General features: G+C 34.5%; 1 protein-coding gene across 2 annotated transcripts in view; it reads right to left on the reverse strand.

Moving 5' to 3' along the window:
* FMN2 (formin 2) overlaps positions 1–18853 on the reverse strand; it is a 158520-nt gene that overhangs the window by 46104 nt on the left and 93563 nt on the right. For both annotated transcript variants that reach the window (XR_011738305.1, XM_065835906.2), the window contains exons 9-14: positions 14904–14995; positions 14625–14754; positions 13540–13686; positions 11653–11712; positions 11355–11475; positions 1466–1558 (exon numbers count right to left, since the gene is read on the reverse strand). Coding sequence is in view for 1 of the 2 variants with exons in the window: in XM_065835906.2 (XP_065691978.2) it covers positions 1466–1558; positions 11355–11475; positions 11653–11712; positions 13540–13686; positions 14625–14754; positions 14904–14995 (643 nt within the window). In the remaining variant the exon portion in view is untranslated. The remainder of the gene's footprint in view (positions 1–1465; positions 1559–11354; positions 11476–11652; positions 11713–13539; positions 13687–14624; positions 14755–14903; positions 14996–18853) is intronic.

Consider the following 18853-nt stretch of genomic DNA (forward strand, 5'->3'; position numbering starts at 1 on the left):
AAGAAATTTAACAGATAGACATCTGATGAAATGTAATCCTCATGTTTGATTTCCTACTCTGTTATTAAGGTTAATATGCGAACATATGGCATGATTTACAGTATACCATTAGTGATCTCTTTCAGATCAGCTTGTGATTTGACTGTCCTCTATCTATCTATATATAAATAATAATACAAACCTAATGTAAAACACTTGCTACATGTTTAATCATGCCACTAATGTAACATTTATATGCCACGTACATAATCAGAATGCAGTTTTAAAGCATTTCGTGCTTACTGGAGACAACATCCTGTTTGCCAGGTTTGGCTAACAGACGTTTGTCTTACAAAACATGACTTCACATTTGATGGTTTTAAATAGTGGTTTTACTGAATTTATTCACTGTAATTGAGAGTGTTATAGCATGGATCATTATATACTAGAACATACATACTCCACTTCTTATAATGCTTGGATAGGTGGCCACATTGGATATTCTAACCGAGAAGAGATAAATGCATAGCTGACTGGACTCTCAAACATAATACACATTCAAGTTAGTAATGATTTCTATATATAGTAGCTCATTAACACAGCTCTAGGCTAACAAATTACTGACAGCGCCATTGAATCAGCACTAGAAACTGACTTTTCACATAAGTTACCTTTTCAGGACATAACTATCTTCTATTATAAAATGCAAAATTAAAGCAGAAGGAACAGCAAAGTAGTCAAGAAAGTGAAAATTACATTGGTGTACTCATCAGGCCACTGTCACCCTGATGCATTGAATTCTAACTTGTACTCTGTATTAACCTTTTTAATTATTGGTACAGTGAGTAGTATTTCAAGAAATGCTCCGATACATCTTTAGTCAAAATTTAAAGTTATACTTACCTCTTCTCTTGCAAAAGAAGGGTCTAGTAAAGCATTGAAACCATAGTCTATTCATTTTAAAAACATTTTCCTTCTAGCACTGAGGATGCCAGTTCATCATATATATTTCTAATATATTTTCTCTTACAGCATTTTCCACTCATCACATCCAAGTATTTCATATGGATTTACCTTATATCTGGAAAGCCTTTAACTACTTTCGCTATCCTTATTCTATGTTTTTGGCGCATACAAAAGAATTCTCTCTTTGGAAAACAGTTAACGAAACAGATCCAGCTTCAATAATTTTTCAAGGAACAAAGGTTGTAAAATTGTTTTCTACTGGAATGTTGAACTTATCAGAAGATCACGCACTCAAGCCAATAGCATTTGTCTTTGCTGTCATGCGAAAGAGAGAAAGTCACCTACAGTACAACAGAATCATTTTGCAAATCTTTTAGAACTGTGTGGCATCTGATTAAACTAATCCACATCTTTCTGCGATGCCAAAATAAACAGTCCCTTTCCCACAATGTATAAACATTGTTCCCTTAACTTCCCTTTGAAATGCCATGAAAAGGTTAAGTGACGTTTCATTATTTACCTTGACTAATGAATTGCTCCATGCTGTCTTTGAAAGGCTGGAGGTGCTCTTCTAGTGATAGCTGATAAACTTTAGCTGCTTCCGTCTCACATACTAAAATTGAAGTAACAGATAAGTTTAGGATGACACATCATAGTATGGATACACATACTGTAATAAAATACACACTTAAATTAATGCACAGTCAGTGAAATTGCTCGAATATGAGCTTCAAACACACTGCTTCAAGTACAAATACTAGGAAAATACATTCAGGAAAAGTTATGTTCCCCATCAAATGTTTTTGGCCAAAATATACAGGTATCTTGTGGCCTGTGTACTAGTTTAAATGAGCGGTAACAAAAGTTAACAAAAGTAATTGATTATTTTGAAGGAGAAAGCCAAATTTAAAGGGCTGAGATGCACAGGAACAAAATTACAAACTCAGATCCCAGGCCGTGTTTATGTACCTGACCTTAGGTGACAGTGCATGAATCAAAACAAAGTTCAGATGCAAAACCTGCATGAAATAATATAGGAAGGATCTTAATTCAGTGAGTAACACCACTTGAGGGCTTGATATCTGCTAAAACCACAGACATAGTGAAATGCCTCTCAGTGTTCAAAAATAATAGGGCAAAATTATTAAAGTGAAAGAATGTAAGAGTATAACTATCATGGTTTGAAGTCTATGAGAGACCTTGGAGTAGGACAGCTTGCTTCATGCTGCACTAGAGCCCAGGACAGAGACATTGGAGCCTGAAGCAACCCTGACACAGATTATTCATTGGTGAGGTGTTACCATCATGCTTCCACTATCCAAGCTAATTTTGTTTGAGGCAACAGAAGATTTGACACTGCTACTTCAGGAGAATGTTAAGCTCTGATTTCCATCTTAGGGAAAATCTCTTTAGGCTGTGATAAATTCTCATAATTCAAGAGAAATTAATCCTGCTTGATTCTGCCTCAAAATTTCTTCTAAAAGTGCACACATTTAAAAAATGTATTTCCTTACTTGCTCTCCAGGATTTCTTTACATGAAACAGGATTATTATTATTATGTTGTCAAATGCAGAAGACTTGTTAGACATCCTAAAAAAAGATTTTAAAGCAGTAGGAAACAGTGTCATAACTATCTCCTCAAATATAACTGATGTCTAGAATTGCATCAATTCAAATATCTTCAGATGAGAATTGTAGTCTGCTTTTGAAGACCAGAAACAAAAGGTAGTAGCCTTACGTATGTCATCATTATATGCTCTGAAAGTGTGATTCTGTAATATTTGAAAGCGTCTCCAGGAAAAAAATCTGAAAGATGCTATAGAACCTACCACAACATTCAATATCACCCAAATTCCGTACTTTTTTTCCAGAATATGGATTACATATTCTTCCCAGAAATACAGTATTATAATCTCTTGAATTAATGTCTGCAGATAAACTCCTGATCTCTCAGCTGACTTGAGAGAAGTATAGATCTTATTAAAATTTATACCCACCAAAAATCCTAGCCTATACCCATGACAATAGCCTGAAGCAGTCCCTTTTCAAAGCCTATAAGGCAATGTAGGTTTATACTATCCTTTGTATTCAGCTTGCTGTGGAAAAGAAAACATGTAATATTGTCAGAAAGATTTCTGATGTCTGTTCTTTAACTATTGAGATACTGGAAGCTCTTCCATGATTGATTTGTTTGTGCAGGTACGTGGGATCAGGGAAATTAATGTAGTTAATGACAGCTTTGTTTTTCCAGTTTTTGGAGGAGTTGTTTTTGTTTGTTTCCTCGCCATTGTCCCATTAAAATACTAAAATCAATGGTGTTCGTCCCTTATTCCTGAATACAAATGATGTTTAAGTAATTTAAAATAACAAAAGAAAACAAAGGCAAAAAAGATATCATAGATAGCACCCAACCTTTAAAAAAAAAGGATAAATATTGTCATTATTACCATACTAAAAGCAGAGTTACAATGCTTAAAACAAACTAGTTCATTGGATGCTTTCTTCATTAAAGAATTACCAGGCCTGTAAGCTCTTCCTAAGTTTCCCAGTTCTCCAGAGCACCAAAACTGGAATCACAGTCTCCCTGCACAACCTGTAGGTTATAGCACTCACTTATGTTCTGTAATTTGTCACCAAAGAATGAAAACCCACTATTTAGATGAGGTATTGTTATTCCTCACTGTCACTGAAGAAATGGAAGTGTTGACCATATGAAAGGAATACAAACCAGAAAAAAGTTACCAGAATTTCTGCACAAGTGAAGGAATAAGATACTAAATAAATGTTTGTGTCAGAAGTGTATTTAATGTAATAACATCTTTTCCCTCAGCTTCATACTCAAACACATTTCTCTCCATGAAACAGCCCAGCCAAACATCCCAGATATCAAAGAAATAGGTTGGCAAAAGGGATCTGCTGTGACAACTTTGTAAAAGTTTTGCCTGAAAAAGCTTGACTCTTTTGACAACAGTCTGAAAATTTGCTCTGTTATCATCTCACTTCTCACAGGTTCATCTTGGAAGATGTGAATGCAACTGAAAAACTTAGACAATGTTAGTGTACTCCTAAGCTCAGTTTACTTTAAACAGATTTTAAATTTTCTTATAATGAAAGAATTTAAAGGTTTTAGGCACCACAAATGAGAGTCATGGAGGCAGTCACAAAGCCAAGCACTAGGTAGAAGCTTATCTGACAATCTGGAATTGCTCGAACATTAATAAAGAAAGATTAGACTTCTTCATATTGCTTTGCAGTGAAGTTTTCAGTTCCCTGTAGTCCTGAATACTCAGTCCTCATGCATTCCAAAGACCTCAGATCCTAAGCAGGAGCTGGTGTGGGTAGAGATATCTCTTCTCCAACCCTCTAAGTCAGTATTAACATATAAGCAATATCTCAACAACGGAAAAGACCAAAAGCCTATTTAGCTTCCTCTTCCCTCTAACATCACGTGCTACAGAGCTACATGTGATTTTCCAGAGAAGCAATACAAATGGATTTTTGTGGAAGGACTTTCTAATTTTGGGGTAATTCAAACTGGAAGCTTTTTGCCCATACACACACAGATCTCTCAACTGCTCCTGATCCAGAAATTGAAAATCTGTGTTCAAAACCAGTTTAGACCTTTTAAAAAATTGCAATTCCAGCTGTATCCAGCGTCTCAAAAAATCTCATCTCATTCTCTATTTCAATGTTAAAATACAATTAATTGCCATTTTTCAAGCTACTGTGTTAGTTAGCATGGTCATGTTCTTTTTTTTTTTTTTTAATTTTAGGTCAATAAACTAAAACTGTATAATGTTTCACAACAGCTAACATTGGTTAAGAGATGCCTATACAGAAAAGGAAAAGAAGAGTGAAAAAACATTCTGTGCATTATACAAACAACTTTGTTAAGTGATTCTGGTAAGTGATCTAAAAATGCACCCAGTCCCAGTATCAAACAAAGTTGCTTTGCTTTTTAAAAACGATATTCGGATTACATTTTAATGCACATTTTCCAACTAGATCTGTTGGATACAAAATTTTAGCCCTTGGAAGCCCAAATCTCCTGTAATCCTAAAATATATTTGTTTGAACAAATTGTGTGAGCTGCTCCTCAGGCTTGCTGTATTGTCTTTGCTCAGGATAATAATGGGCAGCATGATTTTTCTTTCAACACCCTCAAAACATTAAAACAACAACAAAACACACAAAGCAAAAAACACCAAAAAAATCAATAAGAAAGCCAGCAGAACTGTGAATTATCTTGGATGAGTAATTACCAGCTTTATTAGGCTGTTTTGGTTAACCACTTCTGAAACTACATACTTATCTACAGAAGTCCTATAGAATTTAAGTGGATTTTCAAGACTGTTTAAGATACTTGAGAGCAAAAGTTACACTGAGATTTGAAAGATTATCTTTATTGAAGTCTTTAAGAAAGTTTTGAAATTATGTCCTTAATTTTCAGACATTCTGAGTACTCAGACTTGCACAGCAGATGTGCCTGTGTCCTACTTGATTAAATAGCATCCGACAGCATAACCACCGTTCTCACAACTTCCCTGGTGCTTTCTGGACTCCTTACAGCTGCAACCTGTGACTTTCAAAGAAAGCTTCGACTTTACCAAAAGGAAACAATACTGCTCTCATCAAAAGACAAGCTTTGATGAACTCGGCCACAAGTACAGAAAGAGCTCTTAATTTTCCTTTATTTATTTTTTTGGAATTGTAGAGACTTACACTAAGAACTGCTGAGTCTTCAAGGGCTTCCATAGACAGCTCCTTGTTTGGAGTTTTAAGGACAGTAAAATATGACTCACAGATTGACTGAAAGCCTGGCTTTAGTTTACATCTGGTTTAGGTTTAGGAGTCTGCATGCTGCATAGCTGCAGCAATTAACCCTTTCAGTGACAGCTGAACAAACAGCTAGAATTTGTGGATGCACAGCTGTAAATAAGTAGGCAAAAGTAAATATTTAATTTGGTTAAAACAATAGCTGTTCTGTACAGACAACAGTAGAATTGACAAAACCTGCTACTGTTGCTATATTATTTTGTTAGTAATTATCTTGAGAGATTTGGCATTTTCTTATAAAAGACTGAAGGTATCTTTTCATCAGAATATAGATCTATGGATCGCATAAGAAAAAAGATCTATTTCTTAATTGTGAAAAATCTTCATTCACATTTCTATCAAAACTATTGACAGAGAATAATAGAAACGCAAACACTTCAAAGTATCTTAAAACATAAAACGTTTGATAAGACAATGAATTCAAACTCTCAAAGAATATTATTTTTCCCTGTTTCAATTCTCTCTCCTCCAGCTCCCTGCCCTTCTTCTCTTGAAACAACTTGGAATACCAGTGCAGAATCACATCAAAGAAAATATGAGGGATTTGTGAAACCTCTTAGGATGGACTTGATTTCACCAGACTTTAGCTATTTAAAAGATAGATCACCAGACTATACTCAAGATCTTTCCTTAGTATACAGTTTTAGGAGAGGACAGTCAATTTTAGGAGAGCAATACCTTCCTTTTCTGTCATCTATACTGTAACCCTCTCTGGGTTTAGATTGCTTAACTTTGTTAATTGAAGTTTACATTAATAGCATTCCTTTTCCTGATCAAGAAATGCTACCAAAATGTTGCCAAAGTCAGCCTCATAATCAGAACTGTGATGGAAACAGAGCATCTTGTGAATACGAAAAGACAGGAGGATATGCATGTGCATGAAGAAAGGGGGTGACATGGCAAATACAATGCTGCATCTTGGCCTGCAAACATTAATATTACCTATGAAAAAACTAGCAATGGATGGAATCTTAATTTGCAATCTTACCCATTCCTGCTCAAACTACAGCTTTGCTGTGCTCTTAGAGCTGATGCCACTTTCTAGACATTAGAAATAACTACTACTGAGCCAAGAGGAATGATTTGTCAAAAGTCTAATAGTTATGAGATGACTATGTGAGAAAGAAACCATAAGGGGTCAAAATATAGCATGCCCACTACTATCTCATCTCATCTCATCCAGTCCCACATTGACACCATCCTAAATTCAACTTTTAAAAGTCTTTATGTTGCACAACATAGTATTTCCAGTGCTCTGATTTACATCTGATATTAAACCCAAGAACACATGCCAGCTCCACAAACTGGGAGATCTAAGCTGAATAGATAATTTCAGGTGACTGTAAGAAGCATGGAAAAATACACATTCCCTATGTTTTCTAAGTTATTGTGGGTTTTCTTGGAACACACTTCTTAAAATACAAAGTGTTCTGCAAATGCTTAACACTTGATAAACATTCTCAGTTACATTTATTCCAAATCAGAGTGATGTACTGGACCTCACAGCCTAGCGTCTTGTTGATGGAGATTTTTCAATGAATTGTAAACACTCGCAGTAGGAAAATAAAGCATCACTAAAAAAAAAATTATCATAATTATTACTTGTAACCAGTTTTCAAAGATATTAAATATGACAACATTATGACACATAAACAAGTACTGACTTCAACTCAATTTTATAGCAGTCTGCATTATATGGTATTATTAGTCTCTTCAAAATTCTACCAGTCAGGTTTATTTTTTGCCTGACATTGTTTCCAATTTCCTCTTAGCTGAGCTTCAGGGAAAGTTTTGCAATAAGTGACAACTGATGAATTAGCTTTTGATTTGCAAGAATAAACTTACTATTGTAAAACTAAAATGTTAATGTGTAGCCAAAGAACAGCTTTTAAACAGTTTTAGCTTGCCATAAGTGCTTCATAAATACTGTAACTCTCACTGCCATTTTGGAGTCCTAATTCTTTCCTAAACTAAATACACGTCTTGAAGAATTTCACGGGTCACAAATCCAACATTTTCCTAAACCACAACTGCACCTCCAGAGAGTGTCAGAGCAGAGAGGATTCAAACATTAATTGATTCAGTACACGTTTTCCACATCTTTCTGCTCCACCTCCAGCGTTCTGAAACATCTAGAAAAATATAATTATAATAATGGATATACAACACAGGTCCTAATCAGTGACAGTCACGCACTGCTCTTGTGACCGTGGATGCCCAATTTTCCTTACATGGTGAGTTGATTCAAGTCATGTGGCAAGTGCTAAAGTTTCTTCTGTGGAATGACACAGGAACAGAAGTCATTGCTTGGCATGTGTGCATCAAGGAACGTTGATGACAGCCAGGAGAGATCAAAAGCAGATCAAGTTGCTTAACAAACTATATGTCACTGAAGTCAAAAAGGCTAAAGTGAGAATCCTGGAGAGCTGTGAAATCTGGGAGCAACAGATGGAGCCAAACTCACTTGGTTTGTTAGTAAAAGGATTTACCTGTTCTTTGGTCTTCTGTCTTAAAAAAACCCCTCGTATATCAACTTTATTCCTGGAGTCTATATTATTTTAAAAAGCAAAACCAAAACTGGAGAATCTGCAAGTTCCATATTACATGGTTAGTGTAGCTTCCACTATAATCTTAGGGGAGATTTTTTGTTTGTTTGTTTTATTAAAAATAATAACAACAAAAAAAATCTGTCTTATCCATCTTGGAACAGGCACACATCATGCTTTCTGAAAGTCTTTAGGACTTAAACTTTTAATTTGAATCTTAGAAAATACTTCATTTTCTAACATTTACAGATTGCAAGGCATACAGCTTGCAAATATTTAAAAGGCAGACAAAAGCCTCCATCATGAGCACTACTTCTTTTTAAGCAATCAGAGTAACAATCCTTCAATACAGACATAAACCCAAGCTCAAAACTGTGAAAGAGCATGACAACAAAATTATTGTACAGAACCGTAAAGATTATTTATATTTACATGTCTTTGTGAATGCTACTGACATATTTGGATGGAAAAATACAGCATTGCCAGAATAAACTGCTAATGGTTTGTGGTGGTGGTTTTTTTTTTTTTTTTTTTAATAAAAAGCTGCTTCTACTTCTTGTTGTTGTTGTTTTTTATGCATCCTCATAATTTTACAAAAGGATTATTATGGGATGAAGTTTACCTTTTAATAATGACCATGGAAAGTTTCTTAAGACAGAAATAAAATATCTTCAGATGCTATTGTTCCTGGGTGAATCAATAGTCCCAACCCCACATTGTACTAAGTGTGATCTCACCCTGCATGGTTTGCAGGGTATTTGAAACTAACATGGACGGAATATCCTTAAACTGGTGGTACTGCCTGCATCAATGTTATCTGCAATTTTCAATTTTTCAGTGATGAAGAACAAAGCAGGCAATCCCACCTCCATAAAAGGTAAAATCCTCTCATGAAATCTTCCATCTACTGAGGAAAGAGTCCCAAGGTTACAGTCTGCATCTCAGTATAAAACTGGAATGCATTCATGGGCATCTATATCTATGGCTTTAAAGTTGGTGAAAATCAGTATTTCCCAGGAATATTCAATACTCATTTACTCTCACTGACTTCAAGATAAGATGATCATATTTAGGGTTCTGTCAGAATTCGCTCAATGTGTTACAGCCCTCTTCCTGCTGTCATTTAATGATGCACTTGTTAGCTCTAGTAACTCAAAGTTCCAGACAGGCATTAGCAAATCTGGTAGTGTACTTGAACTAAATGCAGAAGAAAATAACTTTGAAGTAATTTTGTCCATTCAGCTAAAACCTGTACTCTATTTAAAAAAGGACTGGCACTGAACTTGGTTATTTTGTCTCACTGAAAACATTACAACAATCAGGCTACTGTAACACCTAAAATTTTTAGTGAATGTTCTTGTGGTTGTATTTTTTTTTAAAACAGAAATTATTTTTAATTTAGGATAACACTTGTCTTTGGAAATGAGAGCCAACATAAAGCATTTTGTATCACTCCAAAAGTCACGAATGAGATTGCAGACTAGTATTGAAATTGTTGCTTCATATTCAGGAGAGGATGCAGAAGGAAGTCTATGATACCCCCAAAAGCTTCGTACCAAAGACAATAGTGAAAAAGTGATGGAGTCTGTAGTTATTCTTCAGACTGACAACAGACACTCCAGCCAAGGGGCTGGACTGGAAGCACAGAAAGAATTCAACTGTAGTCTCATGGCAGAGCAAAGCGCGTAATTTCCATTTTTACAGAACCCCTGCTTTGATCACTGCTCAGTGAGGATTTATTCCATACAAGATTTATGCCTATGTGCAAATTTCAACCTTGATCTAAAAATATTTAGCCTTTCATCTACATAAAAACGTTTTTGGTGAACTTGCGAGGAATAGTATCTGCCCCTGTGGATGTTCGTAAACATGTACCTGAATTCAATCACCTTTTCCAATCAAAACTAACCATCTTTGTTCTCTTTGTGCAGGTTTGGAGATCAGCCCTCAGATAATCTGAAAGTTACAAGAAGTATAAAAATAAATTTTCATGGCTGAATTGTGAGATTTTAGCCCCCTAGATTGTACAGGGCAGCTAATGGATGGTGCTGCAGTTCAGTACTCAGTATCGCACTGAGTGACCTTGATACAATTTTAAATACTATTTATAAACGTTTAAAATAAATTTTTAAACACCCAAAAAGAAAGCTTGATAGGTGCAAGAAGAGAAGATCAGATACCATGCTACATTTTTGTTGCAATAGAGAACCTCCCATTCTAGATTTTTCAGAGACTAATGGTCTCTAGGTGCATAGACATTCTAAATCAGCATGACAACATACATATAAAGATTGTATCCACTGCCTGATTTGAATCCTTCTCTCCAAGATTTAGCATAATGGTACACACCTGGCAAGTCTGACAGAGACTTTTAGCAAAATATATAAGATCATGGACATTAGCCATCATTTGTGCAGATCGTACTCTTAACTAAAATTTTGTGCTTAGTTCCCAGTTATTAAGAAACGTATTGTATGCGATAGTTGCTATTCATTGAAGTCTAGCAAATACATCTTATTCTAACCTTGTTGAGTTCAATTAAAGAAATAATTCCACAAATACAAGAAAAAAAGTACTTCCTTTGCGCATATATATATATATATATATATATTTTTTTTTTTTTTTTAAGTAAATCCAGGTTATTTCAACTGTCTTTAACAACATGACATATATTATTTTGTCTGCCAGATAGTATTTGGACCCAATTATCAACTTTTTTTTTTTCCATGGACTTGGTCCAACACTCTGAAGTTCTTTCTATGGTGAAAGATCTGTGTAAATCAGTTAAAAGAAATAACATAACTGATTTGATGTTGTTTATTTTAATAACCTCCTCCGGGTTATCTAGAGAAAATAATGAATTATTAGTTAAATGGTCATGAAACAAACAAATTAGAGGAAACAAAACAGTGAGTCAAAACACACAACTCTTTTTATACTATCATTTAATTTCTCAAAATTATATAAATAATAACAGCAGGGAGAGGTTGGCAATAGGTAGTTAGTACTTAATCTAGATTCAGTACCTCGCAAATCTTTCTTCATTTTGCGAAGATCTTTTTGAAAGTCATCAAACTTCATTTGCGAAGCCTGAAAGAGATCTTGTGGGTCTGGAAGAGGAAAGATGCATTGTTCTTTTCCAGCATCCTGACAAAAGCACAAATGAATAGTTACCTAGTGCTCAGTACTTTTTTATACATTAAAATATGTAACTGATAGCAGAAATAATATTTGTGCACATTTCCTCATGTTCTCCAGCAGAAGAGCAAATTTAGTAAGTTGAATTTTTAAACTTGAATTTAAAAGAACAATGTTCTCACTCACCTCATCAAAATTACGCAAATAATATGAGACAATGTAAGATAGAAGACTCCTGCTGTTGTCCTGTATAGAAGAGAACGAAGTTTGTTGTGTTACTGAAACTCATTACATAAAAAAAAAAAAAAAAAAAAAAAAAAAGATAATTCAAGTAAATGAGATATTTAGTGTCAAGTACAGAAAATATATTGCTGATTTGGTGCCTTCACTAAAACAAACCAACCAACCAAAACAAAACAAAAATCCACACCCTGAAATACCATTTAATCATTGAAGAAAATAATAGAAAGATACAACACTCATGTAAGCCACTCCTGATTTTCAAAATTTATCTGACTGTAAACTGAACCTTTGCATATTAAAATTTCGCACAAAAAAGGGATAAATTGTTTCTAGGTTGATGTATGCAACTTGTTTGGCAACATTCAAATCTTCTTATTCATCTATAACTATAATCAAAGTGAAGTTAAACAAATAAAGTTGTCTTTCTAAATGAAATATTGGCACTTCTGGGGGAAGTTTCTCTTTGTTTCCCTTCTGTAATCTCTGTAATGAAGCTTCAGCAGAATTTTTTTTTATGTGAAGAGGATTTTTGGCAGAATTACGTTTTCAGATAGTTTCAGAAAACTATTTTGTAGGAACTTTTCTGAATGACCAGTAGCAAGTAAACTGGCTAAGATTCCTGCAATTGCAAGGTTAATAGTCAAAATATTTCCAGCAAATTATGTGCTAAAGACCTGAGTCACCAAACCAAATTTAGTATGCCTGATTGTTCTACTAAGCCAGGTTCTGAAACTGGTGATATACCTAAAATCAACCAGAAGGCTGAGCTGAAGATGCTCTAAACACATTGCACTAAGGCTTAATTCACATAATCACTCCCTTGGTTTACCAAAGAAACAAGTATGCTGGAACGAAGTTCCTCCATCTTTTTAAAGGCTGACATGGCTTCTCAATTCAGGGTAAATAGTCTGTTTGCATTACCTAACCCAGCAGCTAAAGTGCATATATTTAGTAAGTCATCAAGCAGGGAAACAAACTCTTCTTCTTTCTGCCACTTTAAGAATAGCAGATATTGGCAATTACTAGATATAGGTATGGGTCAATTTAAAGTCTCAAGAATCATTCCTATAACCTTTCTCATGCCACTTGTCCATATTTAGATGAGCTTTGTCATCATAGTCACAGAGACTCAAAGATTGTTGTTTCCCTGTAAACAAAAGCAGATACTTGAATACAACTCTAATATGAATAATCAAAGCCAAAAAAAGTGCTGGTAACAAACAATCTGCAGTTTAGCACTGTGCAAGAAACAAGACTACTTATAATTCTTTTTACTCAGATAATTATACCAGACAAATCTTATATCAACAATTCCTGTGATTACTCGTTACTTTGAAGGTTCCGTGGTCCAATCAGAAACTCACTCTGTAATAATGATGTACATAAAGGAAGAATTTGGGGTTATCCTAAATGCTCACGATGCCTATTCGATCATTTTCAGCAGTGACTATATTTCTTTTTTCTCATAAATATTTTATTCCAACTGCTTCCACTTCTGTATCAAACTTTTTAAGTGTAAGGATCATTGTATTGCTTCTGAATACAGGAAACGTTAGAACAATGCAGACTACCAGAAGTCAAATACATATCAGATTAGGAACTAAGACATAATATATTTTTGTTTGTACAGTAATGAAAATACACGGTTCATTTTCATGTTTCTACATAAATACATCCAACTCTAAAAGTATGTTCAGCTAAGTAGAGTAACAAAGGATTCCCTTTGACATGCCTTCATAAATTTGACACTACTTATTCAGAAATGGATACGAAGTAATTTTCTGAGAATTTAACATTCTCAGGTCTATAGGAAAACTAGAAGCAACTTACGCTGCTCTTCACATCTTTCAGTTTTGGCAGGATATCTAGTCCAAAGCCATCAGCCTGTCCTCGCGTCCTGTTTCCACCATTCATGTAATTTCCAAAGGCAAGAACCAAACCCAGGACCTGCATAACTCCTGATCCATTTTTCAACGTCTACAAAACAGAAAGAGAAACAATTCTCAGTTAAAAGTCATAATAATATTTACTGTTAACACTATTACTGACAAGCAGATGTGTTGATACTGTGTTTAGAAATAACACACATATAAAGGCTCAAATATAGGGAATTAACAACCTTTGGCTGCAACATGTAGAAGTAGAATAATATCAGTATGTAATTTGTTGTGAACGGAGAATGCTAACTCCAAAATGGATACAAAAAAAAATAGGAAATCTATACAATATTATCAGAGATGACCTGCTGAGAAAGACAAAATAGCAGTTCATTAACTGATGCTGAACGGTGAATGGTATATTTAATTGAGGAGAGTATTCTGCAATAAGTTCATTAAAAACCCACATGGAACAATTAAAACATTTCATTGATCAAATTTAAAAAAATCTATTTAATGGCACAACAAATATCTCACATAGTCTTCACTATAAAAACACTGATGAAACCTGCATTTTAAAGCCATGTATTTGTTTTGCATGGGATGACAAAATTCCACTAATCTCTTCTAGCTGGAGACACAATTGGTATCTCAAACTAATTTTAGATAGCAGAGATATTATTGAGTTGCACACTTCCAAAATCCAAGCAAACACAAGGTGGATTCAAGTGGCATTCATTTGGAAAGGAGGGATATAGTCACTATGAAGAGGAAAGATCTTGCTCTAACTAAAGGACACAGCACACTATTTTCCAGAAACATATATTTTGATGGCAAAAACATAGTTCAGTACCAAAAGCTAATCTTAAAATTCACTTTGATGTTGAAGTACAATCATAAAACGTTCCATTCTGCTATCCTTCAGATTTAATGAGTACTTTAAAGTAAATAAAGAAAAAAACTTTTGAAACATGAGTACAACTTAACAAGATTAAATATCAGAAATTTAGCTCCACTTTTTCACAGAGCACGACTTACCTCACACAGTTTTTGTAACAATTCAAGTTTGCGATGGATTGAACAAATGCTTTCTGAAAACGTTGATTGGAACAAGATGCAAAATACACGTTCTGAAAAGTTGGGAATTAGTGAGAGTTCATAGAGGAACCTGTAGGAGCGATCAAAGAAAATTATAAGGGTCACTGTCAGTAGGTACAGAATTTTTTTTTTTCTTTTGTAACATCTCTAAATAGTTTACTAGAGCAGGGAAATTTTTCTGAAACATGCAAAAATCTTCTTTCATAAGTATGTTCTTACTGTTCCGGCTTATCCAAAGACTTGGCATTTTCTTTTTCCTTGGATGCCTTGCTATGCTTTTCTATTTTTTCTAATTCATCTGTTTGTGCTCTCTGGAATAAAGGAAACAAAGTAATTAAAAAATGTTAATTAATAACCTAGTAAAACAACACAGATAAAGACACTCTTGTAACAAACCACGTTCACCGATTTTTCTTTTCCTTCTAGCATTTGCTTGTGGTTAAACTACTTAGTCCATAGAGTGATCCTAAGTATAAATACATCTGGTGGAAACCAGAACATCTTCCAAATAATATTCTTGACTACTGGTCATCTGCAAAAGATGTATTAACTCAACTGTGCACCACGACAATAATTTTCATTCCCACTCCCCTTTATTTGCTTGTTTATAAAGTTGTTGGATCAAAAAATTCTCAAGTTGTGTTTCTCTTCCTAAATCTGTTGGGTTGCATTTGAATACAATCTGTTCTTTAAACATATATTTAAAAAAAAAAAAAAAAAAAAACTAAATGAAAATAGGTTTGTATTGTGTGCTGCAATTTAAATTTTATTCAGTTTTTGGAAAACACTATGGAACAAGAAAAAATAGTTGATTTATAATGGAACAATCATACATACCAGAATACATGAGAACTAGGGCATACTTCTTTGGAGTAAAATTATTTTCATTTTTATCTTAATAAGCCAAGACAATTACATGTAAACTGCCTAGTTTTTTGGAGAACCCTGTAGTTCATTGTGTGGTCTTTTCTTCAGTATTTCAATCAAAAGAAACAGTGCCTCACGTCTGTGTTTTGGCTACAGAAAATTTATTTTTTCCAGTTACAATACTGGGAAATAGAACAGTATGTGAAGAAAGAATTAAGTATTTATACCTTTACTCTTTTAAGAAAACATTACACACATTTTTTAACTTACTCCACCACAGAACTTAAAGACAACAGTGGAAAATTAAGTTCTAACTACTTAAATAATGCCAAAGCGAACTATCTGCATCTGCATTCTTTCCTGCATGCTTTTGCATGAATAGCAGAAGAGGTATGGAACTCTATCAAATCATACTCCCCCAACTCCATCAGCAATCTGAAATCAGAAAGACAGGTTTGGACAGTTGTCCTGAGGTTGCTGAACATCTTTTCATACAAAAAGGTAGAAAATACTGGCGTGAAACAGAAAGATTAAGAGATTGAAGAGTTGCTTAGAGCAAAAGCACTTCAGAGTTTCTCTGATTACTTCAAGAAGTCTGGAAATGACTGCAAGGTCATCTGTCTCGAATACTATACATCCTAATATTTAGCCAGCATTTCTGTGGATGTTCTTCAAGGGTCATCTTCTCTGAAGCAGTCAGATCTTATCGATTAAATACTCCAACAGGAAATAGCAAATACCATAAATATTTTTTTTCTTTTTAACTCCTAGCAATAGCCTTTGTTCTCAACACTAAGAAATACTAATGGTGGTAGTATCTGTATCACAGATTAAGAGGATACTTGAGGTTTGTAGGGACTGCAGGAGATTATCTAGTCAAACCCTCTGGCACAAAACAGAGGTAGCTAGATCGTGTAGCTCAGTATTGTGTCCAGACAGGTTTTGAATATCTCCAAGGATGGAGACCTCACCTGCCCTCTAGGCAGTCTATTCCAGTGTTTGGACACCCTTGCAGTTAAAAAAAGGTTTTTCTATTTTCAAATGGAATTTCTAGAATATCAATTGCAAGAGGCCCACTACCTCTTTTCTTCATGCTGGACATCACTGCATCTAGCTCTGTATTCTTTACTTCCCTTCCCCAGTCAGTATTTGTACATACTGATTAGGTCCCCTGAGCTTTCTCTTCTCCAGGCTGAACAACACCAGCTCTCTCAGCCTCTCCTTCTTTGATACATTTTCTAAACCTTTAATCATTGTCATGACCCCTCACTAGACTCGCTCTAATATGCCCCTGTCTCTTGCACTAGGGAGGTCTTAACTGGACACAGCACCCTAGATGTGGTTTCATCACTGCCAGAAAGAGAAAAAGAATCACTTCCCTTCACTTGCTTGATCCTTCCTTGATCTGTGTACATGGTATCATGACTTTCTCAGTTAACAAGGGCTAGGCTGAGACTAATTTACCAGTTTTTAATTTTAGTATACTGGCAGTGACACATCCATAACACCTAGTTTCCTGAACACCCTACCCCAGTATCACTTTAGTGTGAGAAAAACTAGGGGATTTATCCTCCAAAGGTACTTTTCTCTGTAAAGTTTCTGTCAAGGCAGGCATAGGACTTGCACGTATAATTACAGTAGTAAATGTTGCTTGTATAATTCTGACGTCAGGAGAAAGAAGTTTTCAATATACTAAGATCAAGAAATCGTACAAATTTTGATCTTAGAAGACTCATCTGGAGAAGACTCATGGGATGAGGACTAGGAAAGACACAACTAACTGCAGTGCTGTTGAAGAGAAAGGCTTGCTTTTGGGTCTGTGTTTGGGAGCAGGTATAAATGGGAGATTTCTTCACTTCATCTAGAACATTCTAACCCAATGGAGAGTTAAAAGAAAAAGAAAGCTTCAATTTCTTCTTGTATCAGTGAAAACTCTCTTGGAAATGGATGAAATCTATAGATTTTAGAAATCAGAAGGATGCAAAGAGAGGTAGCATTTTTCTAATGGTCATGTTGTCAGACACACAGACATCAAGGTATGAAAATGACATACGTTGTAAGAAGGTTTATTTTATTTATTCAACTTACCCTTAAAAAAAGTAATGTATTCAGTTTACACTTGTAAATTGTAAATGAGTTATTTCAAAAAGCAAATAAGTTTTCACACTAAATTTTTTTAAATTAAGTTCTGTTATTTCCAACCAACTCTTAAAGTATATTATCTGCTGCTAAACTTAAAGGAAATCACTTGAAAATTTTTCATCATAGTTAAAGACGAGAAAATACTTTAGAAAGGAGCATAAAACCAAACTACTATTTGCAAATTCTTTAGAATAAACAGGGAGAGTACTTAGAGTGCTTATCACAGCAAGCTATTACATATATGCACATTTAATGTTTCTGTTAGTGTTTCTCCACCAAATCCCACATGTAAATTTAGGCAGACTCACTATTCCTTATTTAAGCCATTATTCTCAAATTGTTTGCTCAAAGAAATAACAACTGACAAAGATAAAACAGTGAAGCATGATCCACTCATGGGTAGGTGTGAGCAAAATTCAAGAGATGTTTTACACTCTTCACCAAAATCACACAGTCCGAGTATATTGTGCAAGTTCAAAGTTTCAAGTCCCTAATTTTGGCTCCAGAGTTCTGATTTACGTATATTTAAAATTACAACAGAAAAGGAATAAGGCTGACACATCTCCTGCACAGTTAGTATTAAAGATTATTTCTCAGAATTTTTACCAGTTTTACCAGTTAGCTTTATGTTTAATGTTTATCTATTCGTTAATTTTCAAATGGATACTCAAAAAAAAAAAAAGAGAATACATTCGATAGATATTTGCCATAAAAGTAATCAATTTGGTTGCATTAGCCCCTCTTTGAATGTCATTGCTGCTTATTTACTCGAATTTTAGCTATTATATAGCATCATAAATGGAACAAAACAGTATAAAACAAAAGAATGTGATATTAACTATATCTAAAATGAGCATAAATCCGATAGAACTTACTGCAAAAAATACACTGCCTTAGTTTAACTTTCCCACTTGTGTCAGACCGTAAACTGATGAATTTTGGTGAGACCAAGTATAGGGTAAGGACCATTTTTCCATTTCACAACATAAATATACATTTCCTGGTTACTATTTTTCCTTGCAACAGACCCTTAGGCTCTGAGTTTATATCTGTTCAAATGCGTGCAGGTTTTTCAAATTTGAGGTGGATTCTTCTTGGTCCACTTGATTTTCAAAGTTAGTGTTACATATTTCAAAAGTATCAATGACTTGTCTAAAGAA

This window comes from Patagioenas fasciata, chromosome 3, assembly GCF_037038585.1.
Source record: "Patagioenas fasciata isolate bPatFas1 chromosome 3, bPatFas1.hap1, whole genome shotgun sequence".
In the NCBI taxonomy this organism is placed as follows: domain Eukaryota; kingdom Metazoa; phylum Chordata; class Aves; order Columbiformes; family Columbidae; genus Patagioenas; species Patagioenas fasciata.